We start from the raw sequence: 19,608 nt of genomic DNA on the forward strand, positions 1-19,608 counted from the left end.
AAATGGAGCTCTAGAGGTTCTGCTCTTGCTCTTATTGGAGCTCTAGAGGTTCTGCTCTTGCTCTGATTGGAGCTCTAGAGGTTCTGCTCTTGCTCTGATTGGAGCTCTAGAGGTTCTGCTCTTACTCTGATTCGGCTCACTGTAATAAAATGCAACATTCACTGAAACGGCGCAGCTACTGCAGATCTTGAACATGCAGACTCTGAAACAGGCACATCTGGCTCTGTACTACTCTCACATTACTGTAACGTTCAGAACGTTTATCATTATTATTTTGAACAGTTGCCTAAATGGCTTCATGTCGCGGTTCTTGTGTGGTGGAACCGTACGGATGAGCTCTGATAGTGTCGTGCGACAGGGTTAAAATAAGACTCTGAAAAAGTAGAACCTTCAGGAGGTTTTCTGTCTGTTCCTGGAAAGCTCCTGACGTTCATGGAAATGGGTATTATTTGCAGAGGAGCCTGGTTATTGATTTATCGTGTGTCTGGGGTGTTTTCATGCAGTTGTCTCACTCTGAATAAAACGTATTATATTGCCGTTTGGAACATGTCGTCGCTCAGGCCAGACCGGCACTGCAATAGCGATTAGGCCCGGATCTGCTGTGGGTCTCTGGTACCTTTGCTGTCACTGAATAGATTTCCAGTGCAGTGGAGGCTGCTGGGCTCTATGCTCTCCTTCAGCAGAGATTTGGGCCGTGTGCTGTGTTCCTTAAGTAATGTGCATTACCATTCAGCACGGCAGAGACGCTCTGCGCCGCACAGAGCTCGGAGTAATTTACAGTACTCACGCCATCTTACGCCGAACACACTGGATGACAAGTACTGGAAGCCAACCTGAAAAGAGTGAAACAGCCTGAAAACTAGAACAGATGTTTTATTTTTATGGAGATATTTTAGGATGTATGAATACTGATGCCTGGTTCAATAGTTAAAAGTAAGCTTGGATGATTAAATTTGTTTAATTGATGCCAAAAACTGTCATAATTCATTTATTCATGATTATTTTCCAACCTCTCTTTATCTCTTAGAGATAAATGGCTATTTTTGTTACTGTGTCTGTAAGACTGATATAGGCAAATGAGCTCTCTTCTGATTGGCTGTATTGTAATGAATTATTTAATTATTTTGATGGATTTTTTTGTTTCTGTAAATGTATATTTATGTATTTATAACATTCTTTATAAATAAATGTCATACAAGCTCTCTCTCAAAAAAATATATATATATATATGGGTCAATGACAAAAAAAAACCGTATTGAAAAAGAATACATAATGTTTTTATATCTGCATATATATTTGCATTTATATCAGCATATTTTCTATCTTAAATACAGTGAGTGTTATCAAATCTTTTAATTGTCTATTTCAGTTATTAAACTGTGCTGGTCTGGTTGCACCATCTGACTGACTGGTTGCGCCGCCTGACTTTTCAGACTAATTTCAAATTAAACAGGCATCTGCTTGGGCACCTATAGAAACCTCTGTCCTTCAACTTGACATGGTTTCAAATAAATAAACATTATTATAATAATTCCACATTTTCATGGTTCTCCTGAGGTCAGACCACCTGACATGGTAAACGGAACCGTTCTAACTGCGACTCAAACATCACACTTTTACTAAATCTGTGACCTTGGCATTGCACCATGAAGGTCACTGGGGGTCTTCTTTATGGTGCAGTACCCTGGCCCCTCTTTCATAAAAGTTTGTTAAAATAAAAGCCCTTTGTTTTTGGTTGTGCCACCTGACATTTGAGGAGCTAAGATTTTCACTGAGTTCCGCACTTTTAAAGATGCCTAATTTTGCAACATGGTTTTTTATTTTAAAGTTTTCAAACATAAAATCAAACTGTTTAATTCTGAATTTTATAGCTAAAATACCTTTTAAAACCTTGATAGTTTTCTTTATCAATGTACATGATTGGACAGATGTTTTTAGACTTTTGGAGGCAAAAAGAAGCTAAAATGAATTTTATATGGATGCACTGAAAATTGTTTCACATAAAAGAGGTATTGTTGAATAATGTGATATTTGTCGTGCATATATTAAAATATTTTTTGGGAAAATAATGGCCACAAAACGTGCCTGTCATATCAATGACCCATATATATGTATAATGAGAAACCGACATTGCATTAATTCGAATCAGGGCAACAATTACTTTACCATGTAGAGCTCCCTTTGATCTGCTATATCTTAAGAATATTGTTTATTGTTTATGATTTATGGACACAGTTTGCGGCTGTTTTGTGAGAATGACCCAAACATGCACTCACTATTATTAGGGGTCCAAGCACCACATGTGCTGGAATGCATGTTATTTTGTTACAATAATTATTATTACTGTTATTATTATTATTGTTTTAAATATTGCTCTCTAAATATTGCAAAAGTAGGGAAGGCTAATGTGGCGTGAGCATCCGCTTCATTTCTACTCCCATTCCATGATAACAATCCGACAAAACCATTTAAAGCGTTTGGGGAAAATGACTTCTGTGAGTGTAACTGAGATAAATGACTCCGTGAACGTGGATTGTAACCAAACACTCGCTACTGGAGTAATAATAATAATAATAATAATAATAATCATAATCATAACTATTAACGTGAGGTTCTGCACAGTTCTCATGTGGTTTTTAAACTTTATTTTCTGAGAAAAGACAGATTATTTGTATTTATCGATAGCTGCCCATGAAACGGATCAGTAGAATTGATCGTTTTTGTCTTTCGGCTCTGTCGGCGCGAGCGTGCACTGTGCAGAGTGGTGTGGTACTCAGAGATCCGCCACCCAAACCAGCGTATTTATAGCTTAATTATAGTCTGATGTGTAGATGTCAGGAGGTGTGTTCACACTGAGACTGCGCTCAGAGTTCTGAGCATTAAAACAAGCAAGCAAACTATAACAGATGGAAAGACTGAGCGGCTGTAAATAGGTGATGAGTGATTGCTCAGTATGGCCTAAAGTGAGAGCAGTGGTGCAAAATATGTGAGCCAGATTTCTCTCAGTGCACTGAAAGGAGACATTTCCTATTTCCTGCTGTCTGTGTGTGGAAATATGATTGAAAATGGTTTAATGCCGTGTGAGTTTTGGCCACGGAGCTGTTTCACTGCAGTGTTTTGGTTATTAAACCAATTTAAACCACGTTTGGTGTTTTTGTCGCCGTAGTTCAGTGAGTCGTCGCCCCGCCCCCGCCCCCGATCAGAATCGGCAACAGCTTCTTGTGAGGAAAGACAGTCGGTAATTGGTCTCAATTCCAAACACTGACCGGTCCATCTCTACAGACTGCAGGAGCAACCATGAGCTCTGAGGTGGAAGACGGCGTTAGAGTTAAAAGACAAGTATCCTGCATTTCCTGCATTTGCTGTAGCCACCTATGACGTTGGTGTGGTTTTATGTACCAAAAACAGTCATAACTCATTTCTACATGATCATTTTCCAGTCTGAATGGGTGGAGCTAAACTGCTGTAGCTGAATGGGTGGAGCTAAACTGCTGTAGGCTGAATAGGTGGGGCTAAACTGCCGTAGGCTGAATGGGCGGGTCTAAACTGCTGTAGGCTGAATGGGTGGGGCTAAACTGCTGTAGCTGAATGGGTGGGGCTAAACTGCTGTAGGCTGAATGGGTGGGGCTAAACTGCCGTAGCTGAATGGGTGGGGCTACACTGCCGTAGCTGAATGGGTGGGGCTAAACTGCTGTAGGCTGAATGGGTGGGGCTAAACTGCTGTAGCTGAATGGGTGGGGCTAAACTGCTGTAGGCTGAATGGGTGGGGCTAAACTGCTGTAGCTGAATGGGTGGGGCTAAATTGTTGTAGGCTGAATGGGCGTTATAGTTGTAAGGAGTTATAAAGTTATAAGGAGTGTTTCAGCCCAGACTTCTTTTGTAAATTTCTAAATGGAGCTTATTTACATATTCCAGTCTTAAAGGTGCAGTAACAAAAACAGCCTGTTAAAGAAAGAGAGGCTGGAAAATAAATTATGACTGTTTTTGGTTCATAAAACCACACAAATCTCATAATGGTTATGGGAAATGTAGGAAATGCAGGAAACGTAGGATACGGGCCTTTTAACTCTAACGCCGTCTTGCAAATCAGAGGTCATAGTTGCTCCTGCAGTCTGTAGAGATGGACCGGTCAGTGTTTGGTGAGGTTGATACCGATTGCCGACTGTTTTTAGCACAATGATACGCATTCTAACTGGGGGCGGCGGGAGGACAACACACTAACCTACCCAGACTAACACCAAACATGGTCTAAATTGGTTTAACAACCAGCCACAGTGAACTCGCATGAAACGTCTTACATCTCTGTGACCAAATACTTATACAACGTTAAAGAGCCGAAAAGGTTCTCGGTGTACGGTGTGGCTACACGCTATGAAAGAAACAGCCTCTGTTTCTCTGCTCTGTAAATAAAGACACTACAGAGCTGAACGTCTCCTTTTCTGCTGTTTTATGAAATCACAGGCTCTCTGAGTCTCGTTAGGGATTTCCTGTCTGAGGAGATAAATATAGCCGTGTGGAGGACGGGGCTGGCCCCCAAACACCAACTGACCGGTTACTGACTCACGGCATGTGCCGACGCATTCTGGATTTATCTAGCAGCCATTAGCAGAAGTGGACACTCATTCAGACGCCTCAGTCGCAACAGCTGCCGCAGCACAGCCGGGTTTAACGGCTACAACTAGACGCTGTAACACGAGCCGTTTCAAATAAATCAGATATTTATCTGATATAGATATAATAGATAATATAGATATTTATCGACAAAATTATCGATAAATATCTATATTTTCATCACTTACAACCACAGTTATATTACAGTTAATATTCAGTATATCTGAGACAGTCTGTGTTTGTGCCAGAGGGGGCGACAAAGAGTCCAAGAGACTTACATGGCCTTTTGAAAACGTAAACATAAAGTGCCCACACCTTGTCTAAACGTTGTAGGCTGAATGGGCGGGGCTAAACTGCTGTAGGCTGAATGGGCAGGGCTAAACTGCTGTAGGCTGAATGGGAGGGGCTACACTGCTGTAGGCTGAATGGGTGGGGCGGAGCTGCTGTAGGCTGAGTGGGCGGGGCTACACTGCTGTAGGCTGAATAGGGTGAGTAAATGTAAATGTGTTGTTTTTTGTGACCTCACAATAACAGTGAATTCCAAACGAGCTGTTTTTGCCTTTTAATGTCCATATATGGGCTGGAGAGTGAACGGCGATCTTTTATATCATGAAAACAAGGACAGTGTGATTTTCCAAGGTGTGGGCACTTTATGTTTACGTTTTCAAAAGGCCATGTAAGTCTTGACTCTTTGTCACCCCTCTGGCACAAACACAGACTGTCTCAGATGTACTGAATGTGTAACTGTAATATAACTGTGGTTGTAAGTGATGAAAATATAGATATTTATCGATAATTTTGTCCTGATTTATTTGAAACGTCTCGTGTTACAGCTTCTAGTTGTAGCCGTTAAACCCGGCTGTGCTGCAGCAGCTGTTGCGACTGAGGCGTCTGAATGAGTGTCCACTTCTGCTAATGGCTGCTAAATAAATCCAGAATGCGTCGGCACATGCCGTGAGTCAGTAACCGGTCAGTTGGTGTTTGGGGGCCAGCCCCGTCCTCCACACGGCTATATTTATCTCCTCAGACAGGAAATCCCTAACGAGACTCAGAGAGCCTGTGATTTCATAAAACAGCAGAAAAGGAGACGTTCAGCTCTGTAGTGTCTTTATTTACAGAGCAGAGAAACAGAGGCTGTTTCTGAGAGATGTAAATGGAACCGTTTATAGCATATTAATAATACTGAATTACGTCATTAAGAACACCCTGTCGCCATTTTAGTACGCTCTTAAAAAAGATAGATCTTCAAGGGTTCTTTAGTAAAGACAGTGGTTCTGTATAGAACCATGAACTCTCAAAGAACCATTTGTGTGCTTAAATGGTTCTCTGCATGGTGATATGGTCCTTCAGATCGATGGACAATGTGTTGTAGATGGTTTTATATATAACCTTTATGAAAAGGGTTCTATATAGAACCAAAAAGGGTTCCTCTGTTGTTAGAATATAAAAGTTGCTACAATAGAAGTCTCTTTTTTTGGTGCTGTATAGAACCTGTTTCAAAAACTCATTTAATTAGTCTTAATAAACATTAATTCGTGAGTAGTTTTGTGTTGTTCTTGTGGTCACTCTTAAAAATGGTTCTTCAAGGGTTTTTTAGTAAAAGGAATGGTTCTATTTAGAACCCTGAGTTCTAAATACACCTCCTTTAAAAGTTGGTTCTTAAATGGCTCTATAAAGAACCATGAACACTTGAAGAATGCTTTTCATTGGTTGCTCTGGTTGGTTCTAAATTGGAACGTTTTGAAAGTGGTTCTATAAAGCACCCAAAAGGGTTCTTCTATTGTTACAATGTCAAGCTTGTAACAATAGAAGAACCCTTTTGGGTTAAAGAACCCTTGAAAACCATCTCTTTTAAGAGTTTTGAATCCTCACTGTTCTGCGGTGACACAGGCTGTTCTCCTCACTCTTCTGTAGAACCAGTGAGGCTCAGATTATAACTCCCTTCTTTAAAGGCTGTAATCTGCCCTGCTGCCCTAATAGAACCTGAGCTTAAAGAACGCTGCGCTGTCGCAGGTCGTCTCAGGTCGCTCTGTGTTACGTTCATTGAGAATGTATATAGACTGGTATATACAGTATATTACAGTGCATATAAACTTGTAGATACAGTATATACACTGTTTATAAACTGCATGACCCTCCAGAAGGAGGTTTTTCAGAGACACTCCAAACAGAGTGTTACGAGAAAAAGAGAAAAACCGGTGAGACGGAGCACAAAAGACCAAAGAAACACACGAAAGTGAGAATTTTCACTGTTAAAAAATCACAATAACCACCATATTATCTTAGCTTAATGTTATTTCAGTGTGTTATGGTCATTTTCATCATAACAAGCATTAAGAATCAGTAGTAGTGCTGACGTCTCAGTAGCTAGCAGCTAAATTTCCTGTTCCACTTTAAATGGTGCAGCAGTTACATTCTGGCCACCATTTAAGGTGGAATGGGAAAATTCGAATAAGAATCCGGTGAATCTCTGACTTCAGCTTCATATCACTGAAGAATTAGGGGTGGGTGATAATAAATAATTGCCCCCCTCTTTGAAGATCATATGATACCCTAAATGTAACTAAAGCCCAGCAGTGAGGAGCTGAACTTTACCCTCCTCTGCTGTCACTGCAGACTGGCAGGGTCGCCTACAGAGCAGCGCTGGTAGCTGTTAATGAAGTGATGCTCTTTTTAACTGAGGGTCCCATTTCAGAGGGAAGATTTCAACCACGACACCTTGGAGCTCAGTTACAGGAGGCAACACTCAGAAACTAGGGGTAGGGGTCAAAGTGAGAAATGGGACTGGGCCATTGTTTCACTGTGTTCTCCAGCAGCAGCTGTTCTGCAGTGATTGTGTTGTTCGGTCCATCAGAGTCGACTGAGATCCTGAAATAGACGATGACATTTAGATCTGCAGCGACAGACGAGCCGAGTTGGCCGCTGTATTCTACGCGGTCAGCTGCAGGACGAACGCAGCCGGTCACTCCATTCTCCTGCTTCCTTCCTGAGGAGGAGGGGGAGAGAGACCTACAGTGAGCATGTAGAGAGAGAGAGAGAGAGAGAGAGAGAGAGAGAGAGAGAGAGAGAGAGAGAGAGAGAGAGAGAGAGGAAAAAACTGAAAGATAAAGAGGGGGAGAGAGAAAAGATGAAGTACAGAAAGAGATTGAGAGAGAGTAATGAGAGAGAGAGATGAAGTAAAGAGAGAGAGATGGAGAGTAATGAGAGAGAAAGTAAAGAGAGGGAGAGAGAGTAATGAGAGAGAGAAAGATGAAGTAGAGAGAGAGATGGAGAGAGAGTAAAGAGAAAGTAAAGAGAGAGAGACAGTAAAGACAGAGAGAGGGTAAAAGAGAGAGAGAAAGACAAAGTAAAGAGGGAGAAAGATGGAGAGAGAGTAATGAGAGAGAAAGTAAAGAGAGAGATGGAGAGACAGTAAAGACAGAGAGTAAAAAGAGAGAGAGAGATGGTAAAGAGAGAGACAGTAAAGGGAGAGAGAGTAATGAGAGTGAGAGAGAGAGAGAGAGAGACAGTAAAGAGAGAGAGACAGTACAGAGAGACAGAGTAATGAGAGAGAGTAAAGAGAGCGAGAGACAGAGAGACAGTACAGAGAGAGAGAGAGTAATGAGAGAGAGATATAGAGATATTCTTGTTTTCCTGTCAGGAAATGAGAGGGCAGTTTGGAGTGCAACTTGAGGCCCCGTTCAGGGGAGTGTGTGTGTATTAGTCAGTTTGTGTGTGTGTGTATATTAGTGTGTGAGTTTGTGTGTGTGTGTATATTAGTGTGTGAGTTTGTGTGTGTGTATTTGTGTGTGTCTGTTTGTGTGTCTGTGTATTAGTGTGTGTTTGTGTGTGTGTATTAGTGTGTGAGTGTGTGTGCGTGTTTGTGTGTGTATTAGTGTGTGTGTGTGTTAGTGTGTGATTGTGTGTGTGTATTAGTGTGTGTGTGTGTATTAACGTGTGTTTGTATGTGTATTAGTGTGTGTGTACATATTTGTGTGTGTGTGTGTGTATTAGTGTGTGTGTGTGTATTAACGTGTGTTTGTATGTGTATTAGTGTGTGTGTACATATTTGTGTGTGTGTGTGTGTATTAGTGTGTGTGTGTGTACGTTTTAGTGTGTGTGTGTGTGTGTGTGTACGTTTTAGTGTGTGTGTACGTTTTAGTGTGTGTGTGTGTGTGTGTGTGTGTGTGTACGTTTTAGTGTGTGTGTGTGTGTGTGTACGTTTTAGTGTGTGTGTGTGTGTGTGTGTGTACGTTTTAGTGTGTGTGTGTGTGTGTGTACGTTTTAGTGTGTGTGTGTGTGTGTGTGTGTGTGTGCAGTAAACAGTCTATGATAATCTTGTGTTCTAGCAGGACCGATGCAGCGCGGCAGCTGAGTTTCTGAGACTCTTCGTTTTTTTCCAATAAATAATTTAACCAATAAAATGAATTTCGGTCTGTTCCAGTCCTCACATTACGGTTCCTTACAGCCGCAGTTCTGCCCTGACGCTCTGCGTCTCTGGATGTACAGTGTCCAGGTGTGCAGGTACAGGTTAGTCCTCACAGGTGCAGACAGTGGACATGCTCCCTCACAGGACCAGCAGGGCTTCTTCTGAGGAGTTTATATGTTCTAGTGGAGTTTTGGGGGTTTATTTTGAGGTTTTTCAGGGATTTTGGTGCTGAAATTGTTCTGTTGGAGAACCTTTATTTATCTGAGCCAAACCCACCTGTGTAGAACAGAACACACCCCAGTGTCCAAGACTTCAGTCTTAATGAATATTAATTCATGAATTAAAGTAATTTTGCGTTGTTCTTGTGTACACAAAAATGTTCTTCAAGGGTTCTTTAGTAAAGGGAATGGTTCTGTTTAGAACTGTGAGTTCTATGTAGAACATTTGCGTGCTTAAATGGTTCTTTGCATGGTGAATTGGTTCTTCAGATTGATTGAGAATGTGTTGTATGTGTGGTTCTATATAGGACCTTTTTGGAAATGGTTCTGTACGGTACCAAAAAATGTTCTTTAATGTTACAATTCAAGCTCGTACCAACAGAAGAACCCTTTTGGTGCTAGATAGAACCATATACAACACATCTAAAGAACCGTTTCACTCTATAGAGAACAAGTTAGGCATGCAAAAGGTTCTTTGACTGTTCATGGTTCTATATAGAACTAAAGAACCCTTGAAGAACCGTCTTTTTTAAGAGTGTAGTTTTAAAGCCTCGGTGTTCCGCCGTGACTCAGAACTGATAGGTGGGCAGTGAGTGTAGATAGAAAGGGGTGGTTTAATGTTGTAGCTGATCTCTGCAGCATCAGGTCTATCACTGTTGTCGGATCAAAACCTCGTATCTCCAACAATGTAACTTTACAGGAGAAGGAAAAAACATACTCTGCTTTTAATGTAAGTCAATGGAACCAGACTTTTTCCCAAGTAATTTTAGGTCATTTCTTTTGGTCCATTCATCATGGAATTTACACACAATATATAGGACTATGGGTATTTTCAAATTATGTCAAATCTGAAAAACGACAAAAATGGAGATACAAGGTTTTGTTCCGACAGCAGCGGTTTACTGATTACAGTACTACAGCTTTAATGGCAAATTGATGAAACCGCCACATTTGAATTGATCTGCAGCTGAACGTTCTCCAAATCCAGTCGTTCTGTTTACGGCGCTCCTAAAGGTGTGTAGGTGTAAATTTTAAGTTATAACTTAATGCCGTGTTGAAACTACGTTACTTGGTGCAGCCGTTTTAAAATTTATTAGCTCATAAACTCGAACGTAGGGGCTGCGATCAGCTGGATACGGCTCCCCAGCGGCCGTGTGCTCGACCTCCTGACGGGGTTCTGTCTGAACAGCAACAGAACTTTGAATTCAACTACGGTTCCTGCTGGAACTCGTGGGCGGACGGGGAGCTCCGCCAAGAAAGAGAGAGAGCGAGAGAGAGAGAGAAGAGAGAGAGAGAGAGAGAGAGAGAGAGTTTAATTGCTCCATCTGTGAGACGACTGCTGCTGCTGAACTTGGCCGGCGTCTGCGCCCGTCCAGATGTTTTCCGGCGAGAAACATCTGAAAATGTTTAGTTTCTTTCCCATAGGAGGGAGAACTCTGTTACATGCTGGATGTGTTGGATGTTTTCGGTGGCGGCTGCCCTGTTCCATCCATCAGCTGCAGCAGGCCAGCAGATTTACAGCTTTTATTTGATGTTCCGCTGCTGTAGGACCAAACACACAACACTCGCGAGAGGGTAAACAGTACAAGGGTTCAGCGCACCCCGACAGAAACGCCTGATTCAGTCCAGATTGCGTCTGTGTGGGGCTGCCGCCCGTAGGGAACGCTATGCGGCGTTAGCGCAAGAGGCTCTGGAGCAGCTTGAGGAAAAGCAGGATTGCATGGGAAGCAAAACAGAACCAGAGGACTGTATTGTGGGGCCCAACTGACGTATCGGTCGGCTGATAATATCAAGGTTTAATCGGTATCAGCAAAATCGTCACTGATGACCTTCCGATAATTAGTGACCTTTTTGGCGGCGTAAATTTGACCCAGCATTATCTCGTCACCACAGCTGACCATGAGGTGGTTATGTACAGAGAACTTATAGAGAGGAGAATTACTGCTCTGTAATGTCTTATGGGTTTCTCAAACACTAGGGGGCGCTCCCGAGTGAGTCCAAAATGAATGAGTTAAAATGGAGCAAATCTAAATCTAAAGGGTTCTACGTTCATGAAGTCTGTGAGCGCAAACAGCCAATGAGCTGCTCTGCTCGCCAAACAATCAGCGCTTAGTGGCAGTAATGCTAACCAATCAGCTCTCAGTAGCAGTAATGCTAACCAGTCTGCTCTCAGTAGCAGTAATGCTAACCAATCAGCGCTCAGTAGCAGTAATGCTAACCAGTCTGCTCTCAGTAGCAGTAATGCTAACCAATCAGCGCTCAGTAGCAGTAATGCTAACCAATCAGCGCTCAGTAGCAGTAATGCTAACCAGTCTGCTCTCAGTAGCATTAATGCTAACCAGTCTGCTCTCTGTAGCATTAATGCTAACCAATCAGCGCTCAGTAGCATTAATGCTAACCAGTCTGCTCTCAGTAGCATTAATGCTAACCAGTCTGCTCTCTGTAGCAGTAATGCTAACCAATCTGCGCTCAGTAGCATTAATGCTAACCAGTCTGCTCTCTGTAGCAGTAATGCTAACCAATCTGCGCTCAGTAGCAGTAATGCTAACCAATCTGCTCTCAGTAGCAGTAATGCTAACCAGTCTGCTCTCAGTAGCATTAATGCTAACCAGTCTGCTCTCAGTAGCAGTAATGCTAACCATCGCCTCAGTAGCAGTAATGCTACCAGTCTCTCAGACATTGCTAACATCGCTCTCTGTAGCAGTAATGATAACCAATCTGCGCTCAGTAGCAGTAATGCTAACCAATCAGCGCTCAGTAGCATTAATGCTAACCAGTCTGCTCTCAGTAGCATTAATGCTAACCAGTCTGCGCTCAGTAGCAGTAATGCTAACCAATCAGCGCTCAGTAGCAGTAATGCCAACCAGTCAGCGTTACTTAAGTGGTTGCTACGGCATCTCAGGTGGTAGCTAAGGTGTTGTTATGTGTTGCTATGATATCCCAGGTGGTTACTAGGATGTTGCTGTGTGGTTGCTATGGTAATTCAGGTGGTTACTACGGCATTTCAGATGGTCTAAAGTGTTGCTATGTGCTTGCTATGGTAATTCAGGTGGTTACTACGGCATTTCAGATGGTCTAAAGTGTTGCTATGTGGTTGCTATGGTATTTCAGGTGGTTACTATGGCATCTCAGATGGTTACTAGGTTGTTGTGGTTACTATGACATCTCAGATGGTTACTAGGTAGGTTACTACAGGATCTCAGGTGGTTGCTAAGGTGTTGCTATGGTATTTAATGTGGTCGCTAAGGTGTTGCTATGTGGTTGCTGTGATATCCCAGGTGTTTACTAGGATGTTGATAGGTGGTTACTATGGCATCTCAGATGTTTGCTAAGTTGTTGCTATGAGATTGCTATGGTATTTTAGGTGGTTACTACAGCATCTCGGGTGGCTGCTAAGTTGTTGCTGTGTGGTTGCTATGGTATATCAGGTGGTTGCTAAGGTGTTGCTTTGTGGTTGCTATGAAATCCCAGGTGGTTACTGTGGTGCTGCTAAGTGGTTGCTATAGTATCCCAGGGGGTTGTTAGGGTGTTGCTACATGGTTGCTATAATATCCCACGTGATTAATAGGGTGTTGTTAATGAAATCGTACTTCCAATCAAAAAGCACCTTTCATACACATTCAAATTGTTTTGTAAATGAAAAATACAAAGATAATTTAATTCTATTTTAATTTAAATCTACTAATTTAAAAAGTACCATAATTTATACAACTGCGTATCTCAATACAGAGTTTTAACGGTGCTGATATCTTAAAAACTGCCGTCCGAGTTTGTGAACTAAAATCCGGCAGAAAAATATCAACAAGAGAAAGAATAGTTTATCATCAGAGAACAAATCCATCATCTCTGGAAGGGCTTGTTGTCGTCAGCAGCCGTATGATAAAAATAACGGACAAATGCAGGAGGGAAAACCTTCCACTGCTGTGTTTCTCCAGCTCTGCTCCAGCGGGGCGGGTTGTCTCGGCTCTTTCTGTTCTCTCAGGTTTGACCCAGTTTGTTAGCTGTGGCCCAGTTGAGTCCGGCTTTGTGCTGGTTCTGCAGAATTCTCTCTCCAGCAGCGCCAGAGTTCTTCATCATCATCATCATCATCTGCCTCAGAGTGTCATCACTGTCACAATAAAACCTCCAGATCTCCAAATGAGTTGCTCGATAAGTGAAAAGAAAAATACGTCCTGGAACATCTGTTAATGTAGCTAAAAATCAAAAATTTAATATTTATGTTGGTCCAATCATCATCACTGTGGTCACTGTGTAATTCTGTATGTGTTATTTCATAGTTTTGATGTGATTATTACTGTAAGATGTGAAAAATAAAGGCCTTTGGGTAGCAGGGTTAATATAGAGTGTGTTTACATGCACTTAATAATCTGATCATTATCAGATTTCTGCAGTTATCTGATTATTTGAATGGTCATGTAATTTTTTTAAATTTCTTAGGTAAGAGTAAGGTCTAGAAATCTGACTAAGAAATCTGATAAAGAGGCTGGATTTTAGCTCAGTAATCAGATTTCTCAGTGCATGTGAACTCTTACTCTGATTTCTTTCGGATTTCTCAGTCTGAGCATGTGCGAAAACAGATGGTGGTACCGGAAATAAGTCAGCAGCGTCGCCAAGAGACGCAGCAAAACACTTTTAGAGCTACGCTGAAACCAAATACATGCTTGTTCATATTTTCAGGTAAAGTGACTAGAAGTTTTTAAAAAAGCTGCTCATGAAGTTTGAGTTTTATGTTTACGTCTCGTCTTCTTCTGTGAGATTATTGGCTGGTTGTAAAGCAGAAATCTGATCACTGTCTCACTCATGTAGTCATGTAGAGTTTCAGATCGGATTACTGACAAAATCTGAATTTCTGAAGTTATCAGATCTTCAAAACCAGGAATATTAAATCAAAGCTATAACGTCACTGCAACAACAATCTAAACCGAAAAATTTTGCATAAAAAAATTTAGCGTGAAAGCTGGTGAATTCTTTCCATTTCAAACCTTATATAGCCAGCAGATGGCACTGTGTTTAAGTTTAGAGTGCTTTCTGAAAAAGTGTTCTCCATACTACATAACTCAAACTGAAAATAAATAAAAACAAAGCAAGACTAAAAACAAAAACTAAGACTACCTGAAACTAAACTGACAACTAAAATAAAATATAAACACATTTATTATTTTGAATTTTTCATCTTTTTAAAATTTAAACTTTTTTTTTTCCAGTTTAATTTCAGGTCGTCTTAGTTTTGTTTTTATTTTTAAACTTTTATTTAGTTTTTATTTATTTGCAGTTTGAGTTATGTAGTGTGGAGGATTTTTTTCAGAAAGCGCTCTAAAATAATTCTAAATTGGACTGTTTTTTCCCGCAGTTCAGCAATGCTAAACTTAAACACAGCGCCATCTGCTGACTATGTAAGGTTTGAAATGGAAAAAATTCACCAGCTTTAATGCTAATTTTTTTTATGCAATATTTTTCAGTTTAGATTGTTGTTGCAGTGACGTTATAGCTTTGATTTAATATTCCTGGATTTGAAAATTGACGCTTTATATTTTCATAAAGTTAACAAGTGAATTTCTTCACTGCTCGTTTTCATTGGCGATAATAAGCAGCCGGCGTGTCCAGACTTTTGACCGGCTCTCTCGGTTCATTGAGTGCTTCAGCGCTGCTTTAGTGCCCGTATCCGAAGCATCCTGATCAGCTCCGTGTGTGAGGGATTATGGGAGATCTATGAAATAAAAAGCCTCTATTCCTCCAGGCACAGCAGATGTTTCAGTCCAGCGTCAGTCGGGGTCAGACGGGGCTTTTAAAAGGGGTCAACAGAGCCAAATCTAAATCGGACCGAAGGGAACCTGCTTTCGGTTCTACGCAGTGTTAGATTTACTGACTCTAACCCTCTCAGAGCGAGAGAGACTCATTCTCAGGAAGACAGAGATATTAGTCTGCTGTCAGAAATGTAAACGTAAATAAAAAATAAAGCGCTGTAACCCTGTAAATCCTCAGCCTCGTCATATTTATACATCACTGACTGTACGTTGGTGATGTTTTATTATATAGTGATCTGTGTCGTCTGATTCAGATTTACTGTGGCGCTAAAGGTTGAGCCCAAATACTCAAAATACAAATACTTTTCACAAAAAATGTGAAAACATAGAATATGTGGTCAACATAACTAATATTTTTCATTTTGAAATTAGTGTAAGAATAATATCTAATGTATTTCTATACATTTTTACGTTTTAAGTTAAGTGAAAGTGTCTTATTCAGTTGGCAGATTATCTTTCTTTATCATTTTTTATTTTGTTTTGAAAAATAATACAAGAATTATCAAAGTAATAAGACAATTTAATAACACAAACTTACTGGATAAGTGAAAATGTATAGAAATAGGTTATAATATTATATTGTCTCAAAAGATTAAACAAGTATATATTCATTATATTTCTGATGTTTTCTCCTGCTAAGATATTATTTTTTGCAGTGTAGTTATGATGTAAGTGTTGTTTACAGGGTTAACAGTGATGCGAAGTGTTGTAGCATCTCAGTCTTGACCTGTGTCCAGGTCTGGTTCTCGACTTGGACTGTGTGTCCAGGTCTGGTTCTCGACTTGGACTCTGTGTCCAGGTCTCATTCTTGACTTGGACTCTGTGTCCAGGTCTCGTTCTTGACTCGGACTCTGTGTCCAGGTCTCATTTTTGACTCAGACTTGACTCTAGTGTCTTGACTCGGTCTTGACTCGGATTTGACTCGGATTTGACTCTAGAGGTCTTGACTCGGACTCGACTGTAGTGGTCTGGGCTACAGCACCAGTGATGTGTGTTGTTCATGTTGGTGTGTTTTCTCTGTTACAGATTGACGCTCTGTGTAAGAGGAGTAAGGAGTCGGAGGCAGCGTTCCTCAGTGTGTATAAGAGATTAATCGATGTCCCAGGTGTGTATCACACACACACACACACACACACACACACACACACACACTGCTGTAATGTTTGAGTGGAGCAGAAACACTGTAAACACATCAGTCATATTTATGAGGCTTATGTCTCCAGTGTCCTCTCACACACACACACACACACACACACACACACACACACACACACACACATTGCTGTAATGACTTCACCGGCTTTACACTCACACACACCCACACACCCACTCACCCACACACACACTCAGACTGAAAGCAGACGGTGTTTGGTTACAGCAGTGTGAGTATTCAGACTTTCCTAACTGCAGTCTAACCTGAACTGAGCTGCATGTCCAGGATAAAGGATACTGTTAGGGATGTGGGTGGGTGTTGGGAGGGTGTGTTGGGGGGCTGAGGGGTCCACAGCACTCCCAGATATCAGGGTTGTTTAACTGCAACTCCTAAAATAAATAACAAATAACAGAAGATCAGAACTTTTCTTGTTTGTGATCAAACGGTTTTATTTTTAAGATAAAGCTCCAGTGTAATAGCAAATACAGTAGGCAACAAAAACAATAACAACAATGGAGCGCCATATCATCCCCCACCCACATGGCACCCATACATTTACCACTGATTAAGAGTAAATAAATAAATAAATAAGTAAATAAATAAATCCTTTTGATGTATCAAGTAATACAAACAAACCAGTACAGTATAAAGAAAGAAGTCTTCAACATTTTGAGCCTATTAAAGACGTTTATTTATATACAGTCTATGGCATGCGCCTGTACCCTGGGCCCCGATGACGGCCGCGAGAGCCGGCAGGAAGGCAGGGTCTAAACTCCGAGCGAGGACGAACCCCAAGTGAGGGGGGCACGAGTCCTGCCTCCTGGGCGCCCCCTCTGGTCCCACTGCGATGCCACTTTAATTTGCCTCACGTTTGACCTGGGCAGCCGAGCTGTGCATCAGGGGGCGGAGCAACGGGCTCTCGTTCCCTCTCGGCTCAGGTGCTCACGCTGCCCTTAATGAGGGCCGGCAGCTCCATACCTGACTCTCACTTGACTCTAGGTTTTTGACTCGGACTTGACTTTGGTGGTCTTGACTCATACTCGATTCAAGTGGTCTTGGCTCAGTCTTGACTCGTACTCGACTCTGGGTCTCGACTCTAGTGGTCTTGACCCGGACTTGACTCTGGTGATCTTGACTTTGTCTCGACTCTAGTGGTCTTGGACTGAACTAGTGGTCTTGACTCAGACTTGACTCTAGAGTTTTTGACTTGGACTTGACTCTGGAGGTCTTGACTCAGACTAGACTCTAGTGTCTTGTCTCAGACCCGACTCTACTGTCTTGACTCAGGCTTGACTCTAGTGTCTTGACTCGGACTCGACTCTAGTGGTCTTGACTCAGACTTGACTCTAGAGTTGTTGACTTGGACTTAATTGCAGTGGTCTTGACTCAAGTGAGCGGGGGGCAGCATGCGAGTCCTGAGTCCTGCCTCCTGGGCGCCGTCTCTGGTCCCACAGCGATGCCGCTTTAATTTGCCTCACGTTTGACCTCGGCAGCCGAGCGGAGGAGGTGGAGCAACGTGCTCTCATCCCCTCTCGGCTCAGGTGCTCATGCTGCCCTTAATGAGGGCCAGCAGCTCCCCACTGTCCTCGCCGGGGTTTGTCCTTGCTTGTTCTTGCTTGGGACGGGCGCATGCCGTACGGTCGTATGCCGGAGTTTAAACACTCCGGTCAGATTACTGTGATTACTGTGATACGAAGTCGCAATTATCAATAACGACGCCCCCTATTGGTGGTAAATGCTTTTTAAAATATTAACTGTTTTAATGAAAATCTTCAATAAAACTCTCCTATTAAATGTGATTCTGAGTAGCTCAACATCTTTTGAGAATCTGTCGTTATAATAACCGTTAATGCTGTAACGGGATGGAATCGTTACTTGTTGCTATATGTGGTCAAAAAAACAGGCATGTCAGAACCAAGACAGACCGGATACACAGAGACAAACATAACAAACGGCTAAAATCCAGCTGAACGCATCCAAAGGGAGAAGGTGAGGCATATCAGTATTGAGGTGAAGCTGTACGACGATTGGTTGGTGGTGATGATGCCACAGTCACGTGATATCCCAGGGAGTTCTGGGATTTGGAGTCGATGGGAGAAGCAGGGTCAGAGGGATGCGTTCAGGAGCTTCTTCTGGTGCAGATTCGCAGCAGCTGGTGTGTTAATAGCGCCCCTGCTGGGCAAAACTTCAGACTGCAAGTGATTTCCAAAGCCGTGTCTGCGCAGTTTCCACATTAAAAACATTTTACTCAGTAAATTTGTAGGGATGTGTGCGCAACAAAAGCTTGAACTGGGGATGAATATATGGAGAGAAGCGCTGATTCAGTGAGAGCTGGAGAAATATTTCACTACAGACTGGCAGCTGAGCTGAAACTGTAAAGACAGTGAACATTATAAACATGATCAACATTATAAACATAATAAACGTTATAAACTTTGTGAACATGATAGCGGCTCCTATCTGCCTGTGTTGTACTCCTTCAGCTTTTTCTCCACTCTTCTGGCTCTCTGATTGGCTGTTGTTTGAATCCACATGGCGATTGAGAAGACATTTCTCCTTAAACCCACTTACGCAGTTTTTACGAAGATTCTGACTCACCAGTGTCCTCTTATGTGGGGTTTGTTCTTAGGTGAGAACAGAATCTACACACACTCAAGAGCACAAAAGAGAGAACAGTTCTGTGCTTTGATACTGGAGAACGAGGCCCGTTCACATGTTCTAACAGCTGTTCTTAAGAGAACAGTCAAGAAAGAGATGAAGAAAGTTCTTACGAAGTTTTTTGAACGTTACAGCTCAGCCAGTCACGTTTACTCTGTCACGTTTGCACTCACTGCGTTTTCGGCTGAACTGTCGGTGAACAGTAGGAGCTGGAAATACAGTGTGTTGTCGTTTTAGCAGTGATGTGTAGGTTTACTGTGTAAAATCTATATTAATCTTCCTGAATTATTTTAAGTGATGTATGAAACAGTGAACGGCGCTGGGTCGCGCGCCCGGCCCTGCGGTCTGAGAGCCGCTCTGCGCTGTGTGACGTAGGAGGACTGGAGTGTGTGTAGTCTGAGCTGTGAGCTGACTTCTGGCTGAACTGGAGCTGAACGGCTGCCTGGGAGACCCCACACACACACACACACGTGCACACACACCCACACACACACACACACACACCCACACCACACACACACACACACACACACACACCACACACACACACCCACACCACACACGCTCTCTGTGGACATGCTGGAACTTGCTGCACTGTCTGTCTGCACAAACACTCAGTTTATCCCCAAATTACTGCTCTACACAGTGAGTGTGTGTGTGTGTGTGTGTGTGTGTGTTTTCATACATTATCAGGACAAAATTGTGATATGGGACATACATCATTATACATAGATACTTACAGAATACATAGCACAT

The 19,608-nt window shown here is 42.1% G+C and overlaps 1 protein-coding gene across 1 annotated transcript in view; it reads left to right on the forward strand.

Moving 5' to 3' along the window:
- cux1a (cut-like homeobox 1a) overlaps positions 1 to 19,608 on the forward strand; it is a 155,572-nt gene that overhangs the window by 68,647 nt on the left and 67,317 nt on the right. The window contains exon 4 of the mRNA XM_036595364.1: positions 16,068 to 16,146. Within this exon, the coding sequence (XP_036451257.1) occupies positions 16,068 to 16,146 (79 nt within the window). The remainder of the gene's footprint in view (positions 1 to 16,067; positions 16,147 to 19,608) is intronic.

The sequence above is a fragment of the Colossoma macropomum genome, unplaced genomic scaffold, assembly GCF_904425465.1.
Source record: "Colossoma macropomum unplaced genomic scaffold, Colossoma_macropomum, whole genome shotgun sequence".
In the NCBI taxonomy this organism is placed as follows: Eukaryota; Metazoa; Chordata; class Actinopteri; order Characiformes; family Serrasalmidae; genus Colossoma; species Colossoma macropomum.